Source organism: Desmodus rotundus, chromosome 10 (assembly GCF_022682495.2).
Source record: "Desmodus rotundus isolate HL8 chromosome 10, HLdesRot8A.1, whole genome shotgun sequence".
Lineage (NCBI taxonomy): Eukaryota > Metazoa > Chordata > Mammalia > Chiroptera > Phyllostomidae > Desmodus > Desmodus rotundus.
The window spans coordinates 76,417,403-76,433,989 of NC_071396.1; the positions used below are offsets into that span (position 1 = coordinate 76,417,403).

A 16,587-nucleotide genomic window follows, 5' to 3' on the forward strand; every position below is an offset into this window, starting at 1 on the left:
AAACGGAGAATACAGCTACTGCTGAGTGTTTTAAGCTGAGCAACTTCCTCTAGAAATGCGGAAAGGCACCTTTCTGACCTTGTGCTCCCTACTGAAGGCTGCTGCATCAGGCAACCATGGGCTCCCAGCAGCCATTCTTACCTGCTTGCCGCTCAGTGAGGCCCCACAGTGCAGTCGGAGACTGCTGAGGTCCAGTAACACTCCCCCACTATTCTGGTTAGCAGGCCGACCCCTATTGTTTGCTTGGTTTGGGGCAAGGGTACAAATGGAAATCCATGTACCATATTTCAATGCTATAAATCAAGCCTCGAACTTCATCCCACATGAACAAGTATGCGCTTGCAACAACCGGTAGGGCCAGATTAAAATGCAGAATTCCTGGCATCCTTGAAGCTTCCTGTCAGAATGTGGCACCATGGGGGGATCCTGCCTCTGGATCCTGGCTCCCAGTGCACCCCCTTCCACCTCAGGTGGCATCCTGCACCCAGGGGCCTCACACACTGCATGTGGACACCACACCTGCAAGTGCACCCTCCACCCACATCCCTCCATGAACAAGGGGGGATCCCCCTTTCCTTGGTCAGCACTGGGCCTAGGAATGAGTTGCAAAGACAGACCCAGGGAAGCCCTGGAATCGAACTCTGGACCACTTGAGCAGGGAATTCCAGAGCCCAGGCTAGAAGGGAGGTTGTGGGACCTGGGGGGAAATGTCCCCTTGGTCTTACAGACTCCATACCCCATGGGGAGAGACACAGGCTTCTGAAGTGCGGGGCTGGACAGAGGCCCCTCTCTCTGGTCAGAGGGCATCCTGCTGTTGCGTGTCCTCAGCTTCTGGTCACCTCACAAATCATTCAGTTCGCCTCCCTGGCAGGCACATTGCTTCAGAACTCCCAAATCAAAACATTACTGGAAAGTAAAAACCATTAGCGCTAGAAATATAGGAGTTACTCTTTGAAAATGCAAACTATACCTTACCTGAATATATAGTTTAAGTACTGCTGGTCAATGTCACTAAGGAATAAGAAGAAAAAGATAGCACGTAAAATAATAGAAGTATTTTAAATACACAAAGTAGTCATTATCGTGTATTACTAAATTATATCTGTGTATAAGTTACCACATTTATAAATTATCAATAAATAGTACGAAGAGTACTTCATACTCAAAACTAGTTCCTGGCTCGTTTTTGAAGAGACGTTTGCTAGTTTGTACGGTCACACACATTTGCGCTAGTGGCTGGTAATTTCTTATATGTTCATTTGCGATTTTGAAGGAGGGTCAACTATCTGGAATCACTGGACCAGCTTCTAGGGCTGCTCTGCTTGACAAATAAAAACACAGGACAGCCAAATAAATCAGAATTTCAAATAAAGGAGAATGTTTAAGCATACGTATGCTCCAAATATTATATGGTAGGTACTAACGCTAAAAAATTATTCACTACTTATCTGGAATTCAAATTTAACTGGGTATCCTGTTTATCTGGTCACACTACTGGCTTTTTGCTGCAAAATCTCTGTATTAAAAGAACAAAAGGTGTTCTAGGCACCCACAGCCACACACCTTCAGAGCAAGTAACTGCTCCCAGAGCCACCCGCTCTGGGCCTTCTCTCTCTCGGCCTTCTTCGGGCGGGTGCTGGGACCCAGAAGGCAGGTGGCTGGAGCAGGGGCTCTGGCCTCACTGCTCCAGCCCAACCTAGGCCTGAGCTCTCCTGTTCATTTACATTTGCCAAGGCTGGTCCAGTGACCACAGGCAACAGAGGGCTCATGTTACCCCAGCACAGAGCTACTGATGGGGGACACTTGTATGTCTAAAGCAAGTCAAGTTAGAAAGAGGTCGAGCCGGAGGAAGTAAACTGGGGCCCAAGGCCGCTGGTCATGTGATTTTTGTGAAACCATCACCTAGATGACTTCCTGTGAAGGAAGAGGGCAGACTTCCCTGCTCTTCACATGTCGCTGATGGTGGGCACAGTTCAGGTCCCGGTGGATTTGCTCTGAATGGCTCAAAAACAAGTGAAAAGGGCCTCGGGGGTCGAGCCTGCTGACCCCGCTGCAAGCCGGATTTGCAGGGTGTCTGGCTGAACAGAAACAGCAGCTCCTGGCACCGTGGGTCTCACCCCTTTCCTTAACCAGGTAACAACTGACCCAACTCTGAAAGCTTACCTTAATGCATTGGGTTTCTGAGACTTCTGTAGTATCTTATAAGCCCCTGAAAATGGAGCAACACGTGTTACTGGCACAGGGCATTCTGCATAAGGGGCTGCCTGAAATTCCAGGGAAGCACAAATCCACATGGAGAAAAGCCCCTCTTCCCTAGGAGGGTCCCCCACAGCCAACAGGGAGCAACCAAAAGTTTGGAGGGTTTCAAGAATGCAAACTGGATGGTCCTGGTGATAATGCTGTTCAGTACAGAGAGTGCTGGGCGGGAAGGCTCAGGACAAACCAGAGGGTGCAGTTAACAGGAGGCTGCTGGTCGCCTCTGCACGGTGCACAGAGGAGGAAACACCACTGGGTTTCGAACGGTGCGGAGCAAGGTCGGGGCACTGCTTTCCCCCCAGGTCATCAGACAAGAAACACGAACACGTGATTTGAAATATAGTCAGATGGTCCTTTTATTTCACCCAGTTACATTTTTTTTATGTTTTTGTTTACTGATGAGAGTGTCTTCAGCACAAACTTCTGGATCTCTTCCCACCATTTTTAGAGGAAACCAACCACCATCCCACTAGCGGACTTGAGCGAGGAGAACTGGAGCCATGGTGAGTTCATTTATGTTTGTCACGAAAAAGAGGAGACTATGTTGGAAGTGGAACGTTTGAGGAAAACTCCAAAAGAGGAAAATCAAAACGGAGAATTTCCATTTAATTTTAACTTCAACACCCTGAATTTAATCTTTCGATTGTCTAATGTCATTAAAAAGTAGATACACAATAAGATCTAAACAATAAGTCTTAATTATTTAAGTAAGCATTCTTTTAAAACTTACCCATGCAGAGCAAGTGAATTACAGCCCAGAAATATCCGTCTGGATCAAACTGTAACACAGAATTTTTTTTTTTAAATGGCTATCGATACCAACAAACAGACACCGGTGTGGCAATCAGAAACCCTAAATGTCCATGCACAGTGCCAAGCAGGGTGCCGGCACAGGACTTCTGGGGCCTTGAGTCAGTCCCTCCTCAAGTCTCACCCCGGTATTACAGCGTCTTCCTAACAAGCTCCTGCTTCCTGCACCCCTGTCCTGACTCCCCCGCAGCCCCGACCTGGGGTCTCTAAAAGGCTGATCTGATGATGTCACCTGCTGCTGAAAATCATTCAACAGTCCTCCAGTGACTTCAGGATAAAATCCACTCTGACACCCAAGGATGTCTACAACAAGCCCTTGTCAACCCCTCCAGTGCTGTTGACTGTCCCCTTCTCCTGAGAAAGGGAACTTGCACTTCCCCAAGCACAAATGCTCCCGCCCCCCTCCACAGCTCAGCCCCTAGTCAATCCCTTCCTTGTCTCCACAGGAGTTTGCCTCATCCCACACACTCTGTGTTACTTATTGCCTGTCTCTGTCTCCATCGTGCCCTCTACTTGACTGTAAATTCCGGGAAGCCAGGCGTTAGCAGGGGAGCATACACATACGTTGCAGGCGCTCAATAAAGTTCAATCCCAGCATGCTTAGGACTCTGCCCACACCTGCTTTCTTCTCCTGGCTAATTCTTCCTCACCCTTCAAGATTTAGGTCTAGTAAGCAGAGCCTGGCTCTATCATCAGAAAGACCTGGATTAAATTCTAAAATCCCACTTATCTGTTGGCTGGTGACCTTTTGGGCTGCCTTACTCTTTGGCTATGAAATGAAGGTAATAATAATCCCTTGTGGAATTGCCGTGAGGTTTTAAACGAGGCACATAAAGCACTGGCCCAGAGCTTGGCACACAGCAGGCTCCCTGTAACTGTTAGCTTTCCCACTTCCTGAGTCCCCGCCTCGTCTTAGGTGCCTCACAGCACCCCATACCTCCCGGGACAGAGCCCTGGGGTCCTCCTCCCCTTTGCTCTGACTAGATTCTGACTTCTGTCTGGATGAGGACAATTCTTCTTTGTGCCCCCAGAGCCTGGCTCAGTGCCTGACGCTTAATGGACACTTAATAAATGGTGGGGGGCGGGGGAGAAAAGAAAAAGACCCAGCAATGAAAAGACTACCGGGAGTGAGGGTGGGTCCTCAGGGCCAAATACAGAAAAACAGGATGACGAAGTGAAAATCACCATGCAGATGAGGCCCCCCCAGCTCAGAACAAAAAAAGTCAATGTTTCTGAATGTGTGGGGCTGGGGCAACTTGGGCATGGGCTTGCAAATTCCCCAAGAACATACAGAGGGGACACTGCCCCCACCACAGCCCCCAGAGGCCAGCGCTCTGCAGGCCACCCTGCCACAGCCCTGGGGAGAAGGTAAGGACCTGCGGAAAAGCATTGGCTTGGTGAAAAGGTACCCCGCCTGAAAGTGCTAAATGCCTTTGCATAGGCCAGGATTATTTTGATTCTAAAAGGAAGGACTAGGAAATTCTGCTCATACACGCAAGTTTCAGATAGTAAAAGATACTTGCAAGATAATATGTGTTCACCTGACCTCACCTGGGCGTCATTAAAGGGAAGGCATCCAGCAGCGGCCAGCAGGAAGAGGGCACTGTGGAGAGGGAAATTAGACAAGCAACTTCAGTTTTCAACCTCAAAGAATTTCTCAGAGTGCAGAGGCTGAAATACATCGACTGGAGCTTAGCTGAGGCCACGCTCGGCGAGACCAAGCCCAGGCCCCCCGTTCACCCTCTGAGAACCCCACTGCTTTCATTGTGGGCTCCACAGGGAACAAGCCACTAGCCCAGACACAGGCGTGTGCAGGGCCTTTTGCGAAACCAAAGCTGGCTCACCCACGAAATACAGAATGCCTGTGAAACGCATAATAAAAGGAGGTTTTTAAAAACGACAGATCCCATTCTATTTCTATCGAACTGTACTGTCTTAGAAGACCATCTCCCTTTGCCTTTTTAAAAATATTTTATTGATTGTGCTTTTACAGGTATCCCAATTTTTCCCCTTTTGCCTCACCCACGCAGCATCCTGTAAGGAATATAAAACTATTAATAAAATCTTTTGTATTTTTAAACACTACAGATCCCCAAAAATACACTAGCGGAAAATTGGGAATTCAGTTCCCAATTATGCCACTTACAAAAAAGAAAACACCATGAAAAGCACATTAAATTCTTTTGCGTATCACCTTAACCAAATGCTCAAACTTCATGTCTCCAATAACAGGACAGATCTACACCATGTGCCCCCCGATAGGATGCGCTGAGACAGGCAAACATCGCTCACATGGCGTTCCTGCCAAATACGGCGAACCTGAGCTTAGTCATAAGGAAACGCTAAGACAAACTCAAGTTTAGGGATAGTCTAACAAACAGTGGGCTTACCCTCTTCAAAAACGCAAAGGCAACGAAAGACAACGAAAGGCAGAGGAGCCGTTCCAGACTATAGAACATGCAAGAGACCCAGCATCTTTCGGGGAGGAGGTCGCTATAAACGACAACGTCGGGAGAAGTGGCCGATTTCGAACGTAGACTCAATATTAGATAATAGTATTGGGCAAGATAACTGTCTTCTAAATTTAATAACTGCACTGTTAATACAAGAGATTGTTATTTTTAGGAGATACACTGAAGTACTTAGGGGACGGGTCGCAATCTCTGCAACTTATCCTCAAATGATTCAGAAAAAAATTAAAACTAATGATATATATTTCCTTATTTATTTTATGTGATATATATGTATATCTATATATGAAGACAGAAAAGCAAATGCAAAAAATATTACCGCTGGGTGACTCTAAGTAAAAGGTATATGAGAGTTCCTTGTAATATTCTTGCAACTTTTCTGTAGGTTTAAACTTTTTCCCAAGTAAAAGGCTTTACTAGGAGAATCTCTTATCCACGCTGAAATGCTCATGGATGGAATGCTCTGCTGCCTGCGCTTTGCTGCAGTGAGGCACCGCTGGGTGAAGCCATAAGTCGAAAACTGTTGAAGCTGGTGATGGGTATACAGGTCATCCTTATACTATTCTGTCTACTTGTATGTATGTTTAGAAATTTCCATAATAAAATTTTAATTCTCGCGCAAAAAAAGTAACATTGCCAACGACATGTATTTTCAGAAAGCTACCCTCACTCCCTGGAAAGCCAGTTTAGAGCTATCTTTTGGAATAGTCTTTGGCTCTTCTAGGTTTCATATAGCAAAAGATCTTGCCCTCTAGCTTTCCCCATTCTCTCCTCATGGGGCAGCACCAGAAACCACAAGCCCTAACTATCACATACTCTCTCCTCCTGTTTCTATTTTACAATGCAACAAAGTGTGTAACGTTGGGCCCCTTCGCTACAGACCTTTCCATTAGCCAGCAAACAGCAAAGGATCAAAGGCATGAACAGAAGCAGAGAATATAGCAATTTTACTTTTAGAGGCCTTTGTCATATGATATCTCACACCATTATATATTCTACATGCAAATGGAATTCCATATTTTATATGTACACACACATGTAATACACAACAGAAGCAAACGGTGGGGTGAGTGGAGGGATGTGTCAGAAAGGTTTGCTGGGACTGCACGGGAACAGGACACTTCCTCCTCCACAGGCGGTGGGCATTAGAGATCCCCCAAACAGACTATCCTTGTGGCTGAGGGGAGATGAGGACAGCCTGGAGTGAGACAGCCCCTGGCCTTGAGCGATACCCGATTGTACCAGGTATTACTGGGCTGTAGTGACTCTCTCTTTTTTTAAATTTTTTTTTATTTACTGATTCCCTAAAGACAGAGAGGAATGGCGGAGGGAGGAGAGAGAGAAACATTAATTTGTTGGTCCACCCATCTATGCATTCATTGGCTGACTTTTGCACGAGCCCTGACTGGGGATTGAACCCACAACCTTGGCATATTGGGATGGCACTAACCAACTGAGCTACCTGGCCAGGGCCTACCTCTCTTTAATACCTGCTAATCTTTTAAACAAGAAGGTAAGTTCTGGTGTTTCTTTTTTCTTTTTTTTTTTTCAAGTAGCAGCCTGTAATAAAGTAAAAGAGAGAGAGAGAGAGAGAGAGAGAGAGAGGGAGAGACTGGATGAAAGCCCAGAAATATTTGAAACAAAAAGTCCTAAATTCATGTATCAAAGCATCTCTGTTGGTTTTCTATCTAGGACTGAGCTTCCTAGCTCCTGCAGAGGAGGCAAGGAGCAGTCAGAGAGCAAGGCGCTCCTCAGGTTGGGCTCAGCACACCTGGGCACAGGGGCCTGCCTGAGCGTCCAGCCGAGGACACTGAGGCACGGAGGGTGATAGCGCCTGCCCACCGTCACTTTGCTGTGGCCCGGGACCCAGCTCAGATCCCTGGACTCACAGGCCGGTGGTTTTGCACCATGGGATTCTCAAAAATCCAACAAACTGCAAACATTATTTTTAAGTGTTCAAGTCATTACCATGTTTTCCATTTTCATTCTCCATCAGTATTGCACAACTCTCAGTAACGTTTTGGGCATCAACGACTGAAATCTAGCACGGGCTGTGTTTGCCTTCGGAATACAACATTTCAGGAAAACAGAGTAAATTTTAGAATTAGACACAAAATTGAGATATGTGAGTATTTATAATAAATTCCTCTGTCAATTCTCAAGCATAAATCTTCAATAGTTTATCATCAAAGTTAAAAACCTGGTTAAATCTTGTATTTAGAGGTTTGGGGGGGGTTAAACTTACCTACAGATCCTTGCAGGAGAGGTTTTCTATGTGAAAATAAAGATATATAATTAGTCTTTAAAAATGTTTTATTTCTTAAAAGAAAATAGCTAGATCAAGTTTATCGGGGGCTTAACAGCTTGTTGTACTTCAGTGTTTGTTGAGGCTTTTTCTCCTTGGACTCAGTGGAGAATGACTCAGAGGTCCAGAGCTGAGTCACCTCGGCAAAGCGCCCTGGATGTGCAGTTTTACCATCTCCCCGTTCGAATTGTGTTTACTCATGAGAACCCGAAATGGTGCTGGGCCGAGCCTTCCCGTATCTTACACACCACAGAGGGCAGAGAGAGAAACCGATGTGGCCTGTGCGAGACGAGAAATTAAGCTCGTGTTCAACTTCTATTCCACTCTGTCTCTTTAAATTTTCCCTTCGTTAATCCAGCTCTGACTCTCAGCGGTGCTATAAATTCTCTGGTATGATGTGTGAATTAAGAAACAGGAAAAAAGAAGGGACATTTGACTCCACCCCTGCAGAGAAGGGGAAAAAAGAGCAGATTGGGGAAACCTCAACTTGGCACTGACAGCTCCCTGGAAGGAAGGACTTCTAACGCAGGCTCTACCTTGATCACCTCCCTTCGGTGAGTCATGCTGAAGGAATCAGTCATTGCACGCAGGAAAAAGTTCTAGCAGAGAGAAGCATAGCTTGTTCTGTATTTCATAGGGGAAGTGGTCGAGTAGGAGAACAAATTAATTCTGAACATTTCAGAAGGGTTACTTCGCTGATTGAGGACAGACAACAATTTTTTGACTCCGGTTTAGATGAAGCGTGAAGTATGACAATCTTGTTTAAAAGGGAAGAACTAACAAAAGAAACGTGTGGTGTGCCATGCAGGAGATCGTAAGTCTCCACGCGTCAGTAAATAATCCGGCGTGCGCCATTCCAGTCAGCAGATTCCGTTGTGTACAGATCCACACAGTAAAGGCTTGCATCTTTAGACCCTTCCATCTCTTTTATCTTTATGGACCCTGCCCCAGTGGAGTAGAGAGGACTAGCCGACCTTGACTCCACTGCCCCCTGGTGGGGACATGCCTCAAACGTCACATTGCCAAAAGTCACGGTAAACATGCGACATTCCCCTGGTCAGCTCACTTACTCTGAGGGCCGCTCGCTCTGTGCCGGTGCTGTTCTAAGTGCTCTGCAGGTACTGACTGCCGCCATCCGCGGTGACTAGCGGTCTTGGTTATATGCTACACATGACGACACCAAGCCACTGGGAAACTGGGTCAGTGGGCCCAGGTCCAAGGGCCTGGGCCCAGGTGACTGAGCTCCAGCGCATGACCCTTTCTGAAACTGTCCTGCCACAGCCCCCCTGCCAGTCCTGCAGTGACACTGCACCGGCCCCTTCGGGCCCTCAGCCTTCATTCGCTGTTTCTGACTTGGGAGATGATGATCAGGGTTGGGATTAGCAAGTGAGAAGCCAGCCTGGAGAAACACATCAATCAGTTCCATTTTGATCCCTTTGCCTTTCAGACCCCCAGGAAACAGCCAGGCAGAGAACCAGACGCCAGGAGGCCACAGGGTCTGGGCTGAAGGGACAGGTCTGGGCTGGAGATGGGGACTTAGGAGTCACCAGTGAACTGCCGGTAGCTGGTGTCATGGTGTGGGTGAGTCTGTCCAGACAGTGTGTGGCGTGGGAACAAAAGGCTCCAGAGACAGGGCCCTGGGAGACCCTGACGGGCAGACAAAGGAAAAGGAAGCAAAGAGCAAAGAGTCTCAGGAAGAGATCAGCAGGGACAGGGACATGCAGATCAATTGTCAAGAAAAGGCTGTAGGCTGATGAACGGTGCAAAAGATCAACAGACTCACATAAATGAAGCCATCGGTGGCTGCAGCCAGAGCAATTTCAGGTTAATGGTGGTGGCAGAAGCAGGAGTGGTGGGGGGGAGAGGGACGTGACAATGTGGGTGGCATGGAGGCCAACCCTCTGTTAGACGCTGTGGCAGGGAAGGGCAGGGACGACATGAGGTGGAGGTGGAGAGTGCGTGGGCAAAGCAGCGTGCTGGCTTTCCTGTCGGATCTCGGTTCCATAACACACAATCCCAGAATTGGTTGGTGAGTGGGTATCCCGGGGCCTGCTCCACCCATGGGAGACTGAGGACACTGAGAATGTTTACAGGCCAAGGAAAACAAGCCAGCAGACAGGGAGAGGTTAAGGATCCAGGGAAGAGGAGGGTAAGTAACCCACGGAGCTGCCTTTAAGTAGCCGACAGGGATGACGGAGGGCGCACAGGTGTGCAGAGAGGCCTCAGCCAGGGGAAGGACTCCTCCCTCTCTTGTAGACCTGCAAGAAGTGTGCTGCCAGGTGGCTGACCAGCCTCTCCAGTTGAAAAGGTCCAAGATTTTGATATGAAATCATTCCAAAGGGGTAGATGTTAGAAAAAAGGAACTCCCGAAAGAGGAACAATATTCAAACCACCACTAATACTGTTAATAAATATGGCTAACACACACAGAGCACCTACTACATGCCAGAAACTGTTGGAAGCACTTAACATGCGCGCCGTGGTACGTCCTCCCAGCAAGTCTGTGAGTTGGGTGAAGTTACTACCTCTTTTCACAGATGGAGGCATAGAAGTGGAGAAACTTGCTCCAGCCGGTCTGAGGCTGACCTGGGGCTGGGAAGAAAAAGGAACGTCTGTCCCCAGGGTGGGCCGATGCCCCCAGCACCCTCTGTGAAGCTCTAACATTGACATCCACGTGGCACTGGGAGGAGCTAGGGGTGGGAACCACCAGGCCCACAGTCAATGTCAAAACCGTGGTCCTTGAAATGAACAACCACTGTCAGGCAGTCCTGACTGGAAACAGATGTCAGGAAAAGGTAGACACTAATTTGAGCCATAAAAAAAAGGCGTGTTTTTGAAATTTAAAGCAAGGAAAGTGAAACTAGCATCCTGTGTTATCATTTACCTCTTTCCGAAAACACTTCTGGTGCCCACAGATAATAACTTCGGCTACATTATGCAAAGTGAGGAACACAGGAATGGCCTGAAAGAAAACAGAATAATAAGCGTGTAAATATTTTCTTTGATTTCATGATTACAGAATTCTTGATTTCTGCTTAAAAATAAAGCTCCATGGAAAATTTTGGCATTCACATATGTAATCCTCCCCAGCAACAACTTTTCTGCGTGGACTGGTGTTCTTGGCTGCAGTATTACTCTTGGTAGGGTGGATGTAAAGGCTCCCCTCCTATGGTATTCTCAGCAGTACGCATTTATTAAGCACCTGCTCTGTGTCAAGCACTGTGCCACGCGCAGGGGACATCCCGTGAACAAGGTGAACGCACGGTAGGGAGACTGTCCCTATCGCCGTAAGAGCTCTGTGACAGAGCGCACAGAAAGGCGCACCTCGCCCAGTGAGGGGAGAGCCAGTCTTCTCGGAATAAGTGAAGTCCAAAGTCTAACCAAGAACTGAATGGGAACCAGAGTGAGCCGAACAAAACGGAGAGAGGGGCAGGCGGAGGAACCCATGGTGGTCCTGAGGAGAGTGTGACCCTGGCTCCTACAGAACTGGGGGAGTTGAGCGGGGCGGAACACAACGTGGGAGGGAGAAGTTGGGGGGAAGAAGGTAGAAAGATAATCGCCGCCAAATCAGGGAATCAGGATGTGCCGAGGGCCATAGGAGCCGCTGAAGAGTTTGGAAGCAGTGACATAATTTGAGCTGTGTGTTTATGGCTGTGTGCAGAGTAGAGGACGGGAGGCAGAGACAGTTGCAAAAACCGAAGGGTATGGTGGACTGAACCCCTCCCCTCCCAAAGTGGCCACATGCTAATCCATGAACCTGTGAATGCCACCTTCCATGGTAAAAAGGGATCTTTGCAAATGGAATTAAGTTGAGAATCTTGAGGTGGGGAATTTACCCTGGGTTATGTGGGCAGGCCCTAAAGGCAGACACATGCATTTATGAGAAAGGCAGGGATTTGACGCACGGAGAGGAGGAGGTGACGTGACCACAGGGGCAGAGATTGGAGTGATAAAGCCACAAATCAAGAAAGGCCATGTTCTCCCCTAGAGCCTCTGGAGAAAGTGCGGCCCTGCCAACACACCCTGACTTCAGCCCAGTGACACTGGCTTTGGACTTCCTCTGGCCTCCAGAACTGGGAGAGAATAAATCTCTGTTGTTTTGAGACACCCAGATTACCACCCCTGAGGTAACTTGTTACAACAGCCACAGGAAACCAAGACGAGGAACGACGAGATAGTGGCGTGAACTTGGTAGTGGCCGTGAAGATGAAGAAGAGTGGTCACATTCAGGAGATGCTTAGGAAACTGAACTGAGGTTAATATTTGAATGTCTGGAATCAACTTTGTGCCAAAAAACAAAAAAGGGGGGGAAATATATTTGAAAAAGTAACACTCCAGTTGTTAAGACCCGCGGAGCACCCGCTGCACGCTGACAGAGCTGGACTGTTTGCTAAGACGGCAGCCTCTCCCAGTTTGGTCGGTAACCTGGACAAGGGGAGGGGAGGAATTAAGGGGAACGGGATTTTGTTATTGTCTTTGCTGCTCATGATGATGATGATGATTTTCCTAGAAGGCAGAAAAAGGTAAATAACATGCATGGGTTTTGGCATCCGACGGAGCTTCAGGCCCCATCTCCTAGTGAAACAGGGCACCTACCAAAACCTTGGTCTTCTCCTCTTCAACAGTGAGGATATCGGCACCTCTGATCAGGAGCTACTGGGAGGAACCACCGACACAGCGTCGGTGAAGGGCCTAGGGAGTGGTTCTGGAACACCGCGCAGCAGGCTGTCTGGATCTACCGGGACTAGGCTGGCCCTCGGTGCCTCCACAGGACCCTGAACTGGGAAGCCGCCCCGGCTTAGGGTACCTGCTTAAAGATCCTGGAACTTGCCTACTTCCGGATTAATTTAGTCTTTTTTTTTTTTTTTTTTGAAGGATATACTGGGTTGGCCAAAAAGTCCGTTTAGTTTTTTCCATAAAATAAAAGACACATTGTTTGTTTTCACCAATACCTACTGATTTGGATATTTTGAGTGTGCTGGCTCTCTCCCACATGGTATAACGTTAATTGTTCTCGATTAATGTTTCAATTTGATTGCTAAAAACTTCAACTAATCTACCTGACTGTGGAGCATCGTGCAGAGAGAAATCTTCAGCAAGAAACTTCTCAAACCACTTTTGACACATTCGATCAGTCACAGCACCTTCTCCATACACTACACATCTTTTTTTGTGTTTCAGTTGTGTTTTTACCTTTCTCGAAATAACAAAGCATAATATGCAAAAAATGTTGCATATTTTCTTCTGTCGTCAATTTTAAAATTGCTACACAAAAATTCACCAGTTTTGGTAAATTTTGTTTTAAATGCACGCTGATATGGCAGCTGTCACAATACAATCTAACAAAATTGTTTCAAATGAAGTTAAAGACAACTAAGTGCTACTAAAGCTGTCTTATGGAAGAAAATCAAATGACCTTTTTGGCCAACTCAATATTTTTACTTTGTTTTTAAAACTTTTATAACTTCATAGTGCTACCCTATTTTAGCATTTTGTTCTTTCACTGTTTTATTTCTTTTTGAGTTCTTGCCTTACATTTTCCTTGCCTTTTTAATGTCTTCTATTCTTATTTTATCTTTCTTTAAAAATTCAATTCAAACTGCTTTTTCCTGTTAAAATCATACTTTATTTTGATTATTTTTTCTTTTTTTGTCTTTTGTGCTTACTTTTAGTTCTCTTAAAATTTTACATTTTGACTTATTTTTTTTATAAGTTTCAAGACTATTAAAGAGGTTTTTTGTTTGTTTGTTTTGTTTTGGTAACTGGCTTTATCCACTAGACCATGTTTGGCAAACTTTGGCCCTGGCCTTCTAGTCCTTGGCTTGAGAAGATAGCAAAGAAAATCTTGGACAGGTTTATCACGTGGCACAGGCGAGCAAATATAAAAGAGCAACCTGGGTATGTATGTATGTATGTATGGATGGATGGATAGATGGATTTATTTATTTATTTATGGTCCTCACCCGAGGACATGTTTATTGATTTTAGAGAGTGCCGCGGGAGAGAGAGAGAGAGAAACCTTGATGTTAGGGAGAAGCATCGATTGGTTCCCTCCTGTACACACCCTGACCGAGGATCAAACCCACAACCCAGGTGTGTGCCCTGACCAGGGATTGAACCCACCACCTTTTTGATGTAGAGACAATGCTCCAACCAGCTGAGCACCCAGCCAGGGCTGGATCTTATTTATTTAAAATTAAGGCCTTATTTTAAATACTTTGCCTCCTTGACTATAAAAGTGGTAATGAGACCAGATTTAGGACTGAGATTATGGAACCCTAGACCCTAAATCTAGACCTCAAGGGGGCTTAACTTCCTCAATGTTATAAACTATGGACAGGTTTCTTAATCTCCCTAGGTCCTACCCTGATTAGATACAGATTCTGGAAAGGAATCTATCAACACATGTAAGATAGATTTTAAAGTACACTAATAGTAGCTACCAATGATGTGTTAGGCACTGGGATAATTATTTTCATTGCATTGTCTTATCTGAACCTCCTCCCGACAACTGTATTAGCGGGTGATATTACCTTGAGTTACCGGCAAGGGACCTGAAGATTAGATTGAGTAACTTGCTGAAGTGCACGCAGCCAGTTCAGGGACAGAGCCCTGACTCCAGCCCGGGCCTGTCTAACTGCAAAGTCCACATTCCCAGCCTCGACGCTGTACAACCCGAATGGCGTCAAGCCCCAGTTTAAACTTCCCGGGCCTATAGCTATCCGAAGACCAATGCAGCTGCTGTGTTCCAAATCCCACCCATCTGCTCCTCCAGGAATAAAACTGATAGGATCGCAAATGCTTGAACACAGAATAAACTCTGACATTTTTTAAAGGAATATATTCCATTACTGCTTAAAAAAATTAAATGTGAATTCCTCAAGCCGTTTTTTTTTTCTCCTTGAGAAACAGTAATTCTACAGTTGACTGCATCAGCCTCCACAGGGATCTATCAAACACAGTATTAAGGGGGTGTGCAAATTTAATTACCGGTTGTTTCCTTGGCCTCTAACTCTGGGCACCAGTCTCAGGCTGATCTGTGTGAATAGTTCAGGAGACCGGCTAGAGACTAATTCCTTTAGAAAACCAGCCCTTTACTCTCTTTATGGAACGAGGGTCGGCAGGACTCATTTTGTCAAATCTGACAAAAACTCTGAGAAATGATAACAGCAATAATAATAGCTAACATATATTGAATGCATGTTATGTGCCACACACTATTCTAACTGCTTTTACACATTTCATCTTCATAATACCTCTGTGAAGATAATACTGTTACATCACCATCACACAGATGAGAAAATAGAGGGGTATGTTCTGGTTCTTTTTGTAACCTGCCTCTTAATATTTGGATGATCCGGAGACGTGCTCCCTGCTGAAGAGAACAGAAGACTAAGCGTGTCCTCCACATCGTCAAGACTCTCAGAATGGCCTCAACAGCAAAAGGTCCTCGTCTCTTTCTCTGGGGAAAATGGTCCAAGATCAACTACCGTAAAGCCGTTTTTGACACAAAATGGAATCGACCAAATTAAACTGCACTGCAGGTCAACTTGTTTACAGTTACTTACGAGTGCAATTTGCAACTAAGAGTCCATTTGCTTAAAATTCGACATTTCATCCATGCACCATTGGAAATGTTTCTCTGACTGTGAAGAGACATTGATTGGTAACTATTGCCTTAAAATATTTATTATTCCCCTGCTTCCCAGAGTTGACTGTTATTTGTTCGGGTGTTAGGACTGACTTAGGACAGTGGCTGTGGACAAGCATGGCTCTACTCACAGGCATGGCCTTGGGTCACTCCGTAGAGGTGTGGATAACCCCTTCTAATATTTGTAAAAGAATGGCAGCCCTGCCTTCTTTTTAGGTGACTTTTCAATGTGTGGGTGTAGTATTAATCTACAATATAGAATAATTGCACACCAGGCACTTGACAAAAAAATGTAACTTTGAACTCTTGGCTACCCAATTTTTATGAAAATCGTGCATGCCAGAAATAATCCTAGAAAACCGCCTGAAGGCAGTCTGCCCCCCTGTGAAGGGAGCCAGAAAACTAGAAAGCAGTGGCTTTACCCCCAGAAAACTGCCCCTACTGAATTGTGCTAGGTCATCATGCCTCAAACGTGCATCACGAATCCTAGAAACTGGGTTAGCATTGTGTTCACTCGAAAGTCGTTACTGAGACCCCACCTCACTAAGTAGCCCGGTCTACCCTCTGTGAGCACTCAGGACCTGAGAGCAAGAAACAGCTTTGCTTGACTTCAGCAAGCCCCTGCTATTGTCTTCCAAGCACCGAGAGTCGGAGACTTTATCTGGCTACAGAAAGCTGAGAGCTGAAGTCAGGGCCCAACTATATTTTGTAAAATAGGACAGCATAAATTCCTATGTGTTAAGTATCCCTATGACATCATCTAGCTCTTCTTTTACCCTTTACCTAGATTTTTTAAAAATTCTATTTATAAAAAATGTGTATCTTATTTTAATCGTAATTACTCTTTTAAGCCACCAGATATCCCCTTTGGAGGATGATATATATATATATATATATATATACATGTGTATAGATAAATGAACACATTTATAAATTGATTTGCATGAAATAAATGTGTTTATTTATATTAATTTTATTATTCTGTCATTAGGTAGCAAACTCCTTAAGAGCAGAGGACCAGATTCCCCTCTTTCTCAGTGAGTCCCCAGTACCAGCTTAGAGGCCATGTCAGTCCTTCATGTGGACGTCACCCA

General features: G+C 45.8%; 1 protein-coding gene across 2 annotated transcripts in view; it reads right to left on the reverse strand.

Annotated features, from left to right (window-relative positions):
* The window catches only part of TMEM241 (transmembrane protein 241), a 111,950-nt gene that overhangs the window by 64,182 nt on the left and 31,181 nt on the right, over window positions 1-16,587 (reverse strand). For both annotated transcript variants that reach the window (XM_045187894.2, XM_024580533.3), the window contains 6 exons: window positions 10,727-10,804; window positions 7,783-7,808; window positions 4,618-4,669; window positions 2,987-3,035; window positions 2,164-2,209; window positions 976-1,011 (listed from right to left, as the gene is read on the reverse strand). In XM_045187894.2, the coding sequence (XP_045043829.2) occupies window positions 976-1,011; window positions 2,164-2,209; window positions 2,987-3,035; window positions 4,618-4,669; window positions 7,783-7,808; window positions 10,727-10,804 (287 nt within the window). The remainder of the gene's footprint in view (window positions 1-975; window positions 1,012-2,163; window positions 2,210-2,986; window positions 3,036-4,617; window positions 4,670-7,782; window positions 7,809-10,726; window positions 10,805-16,587) is intronic.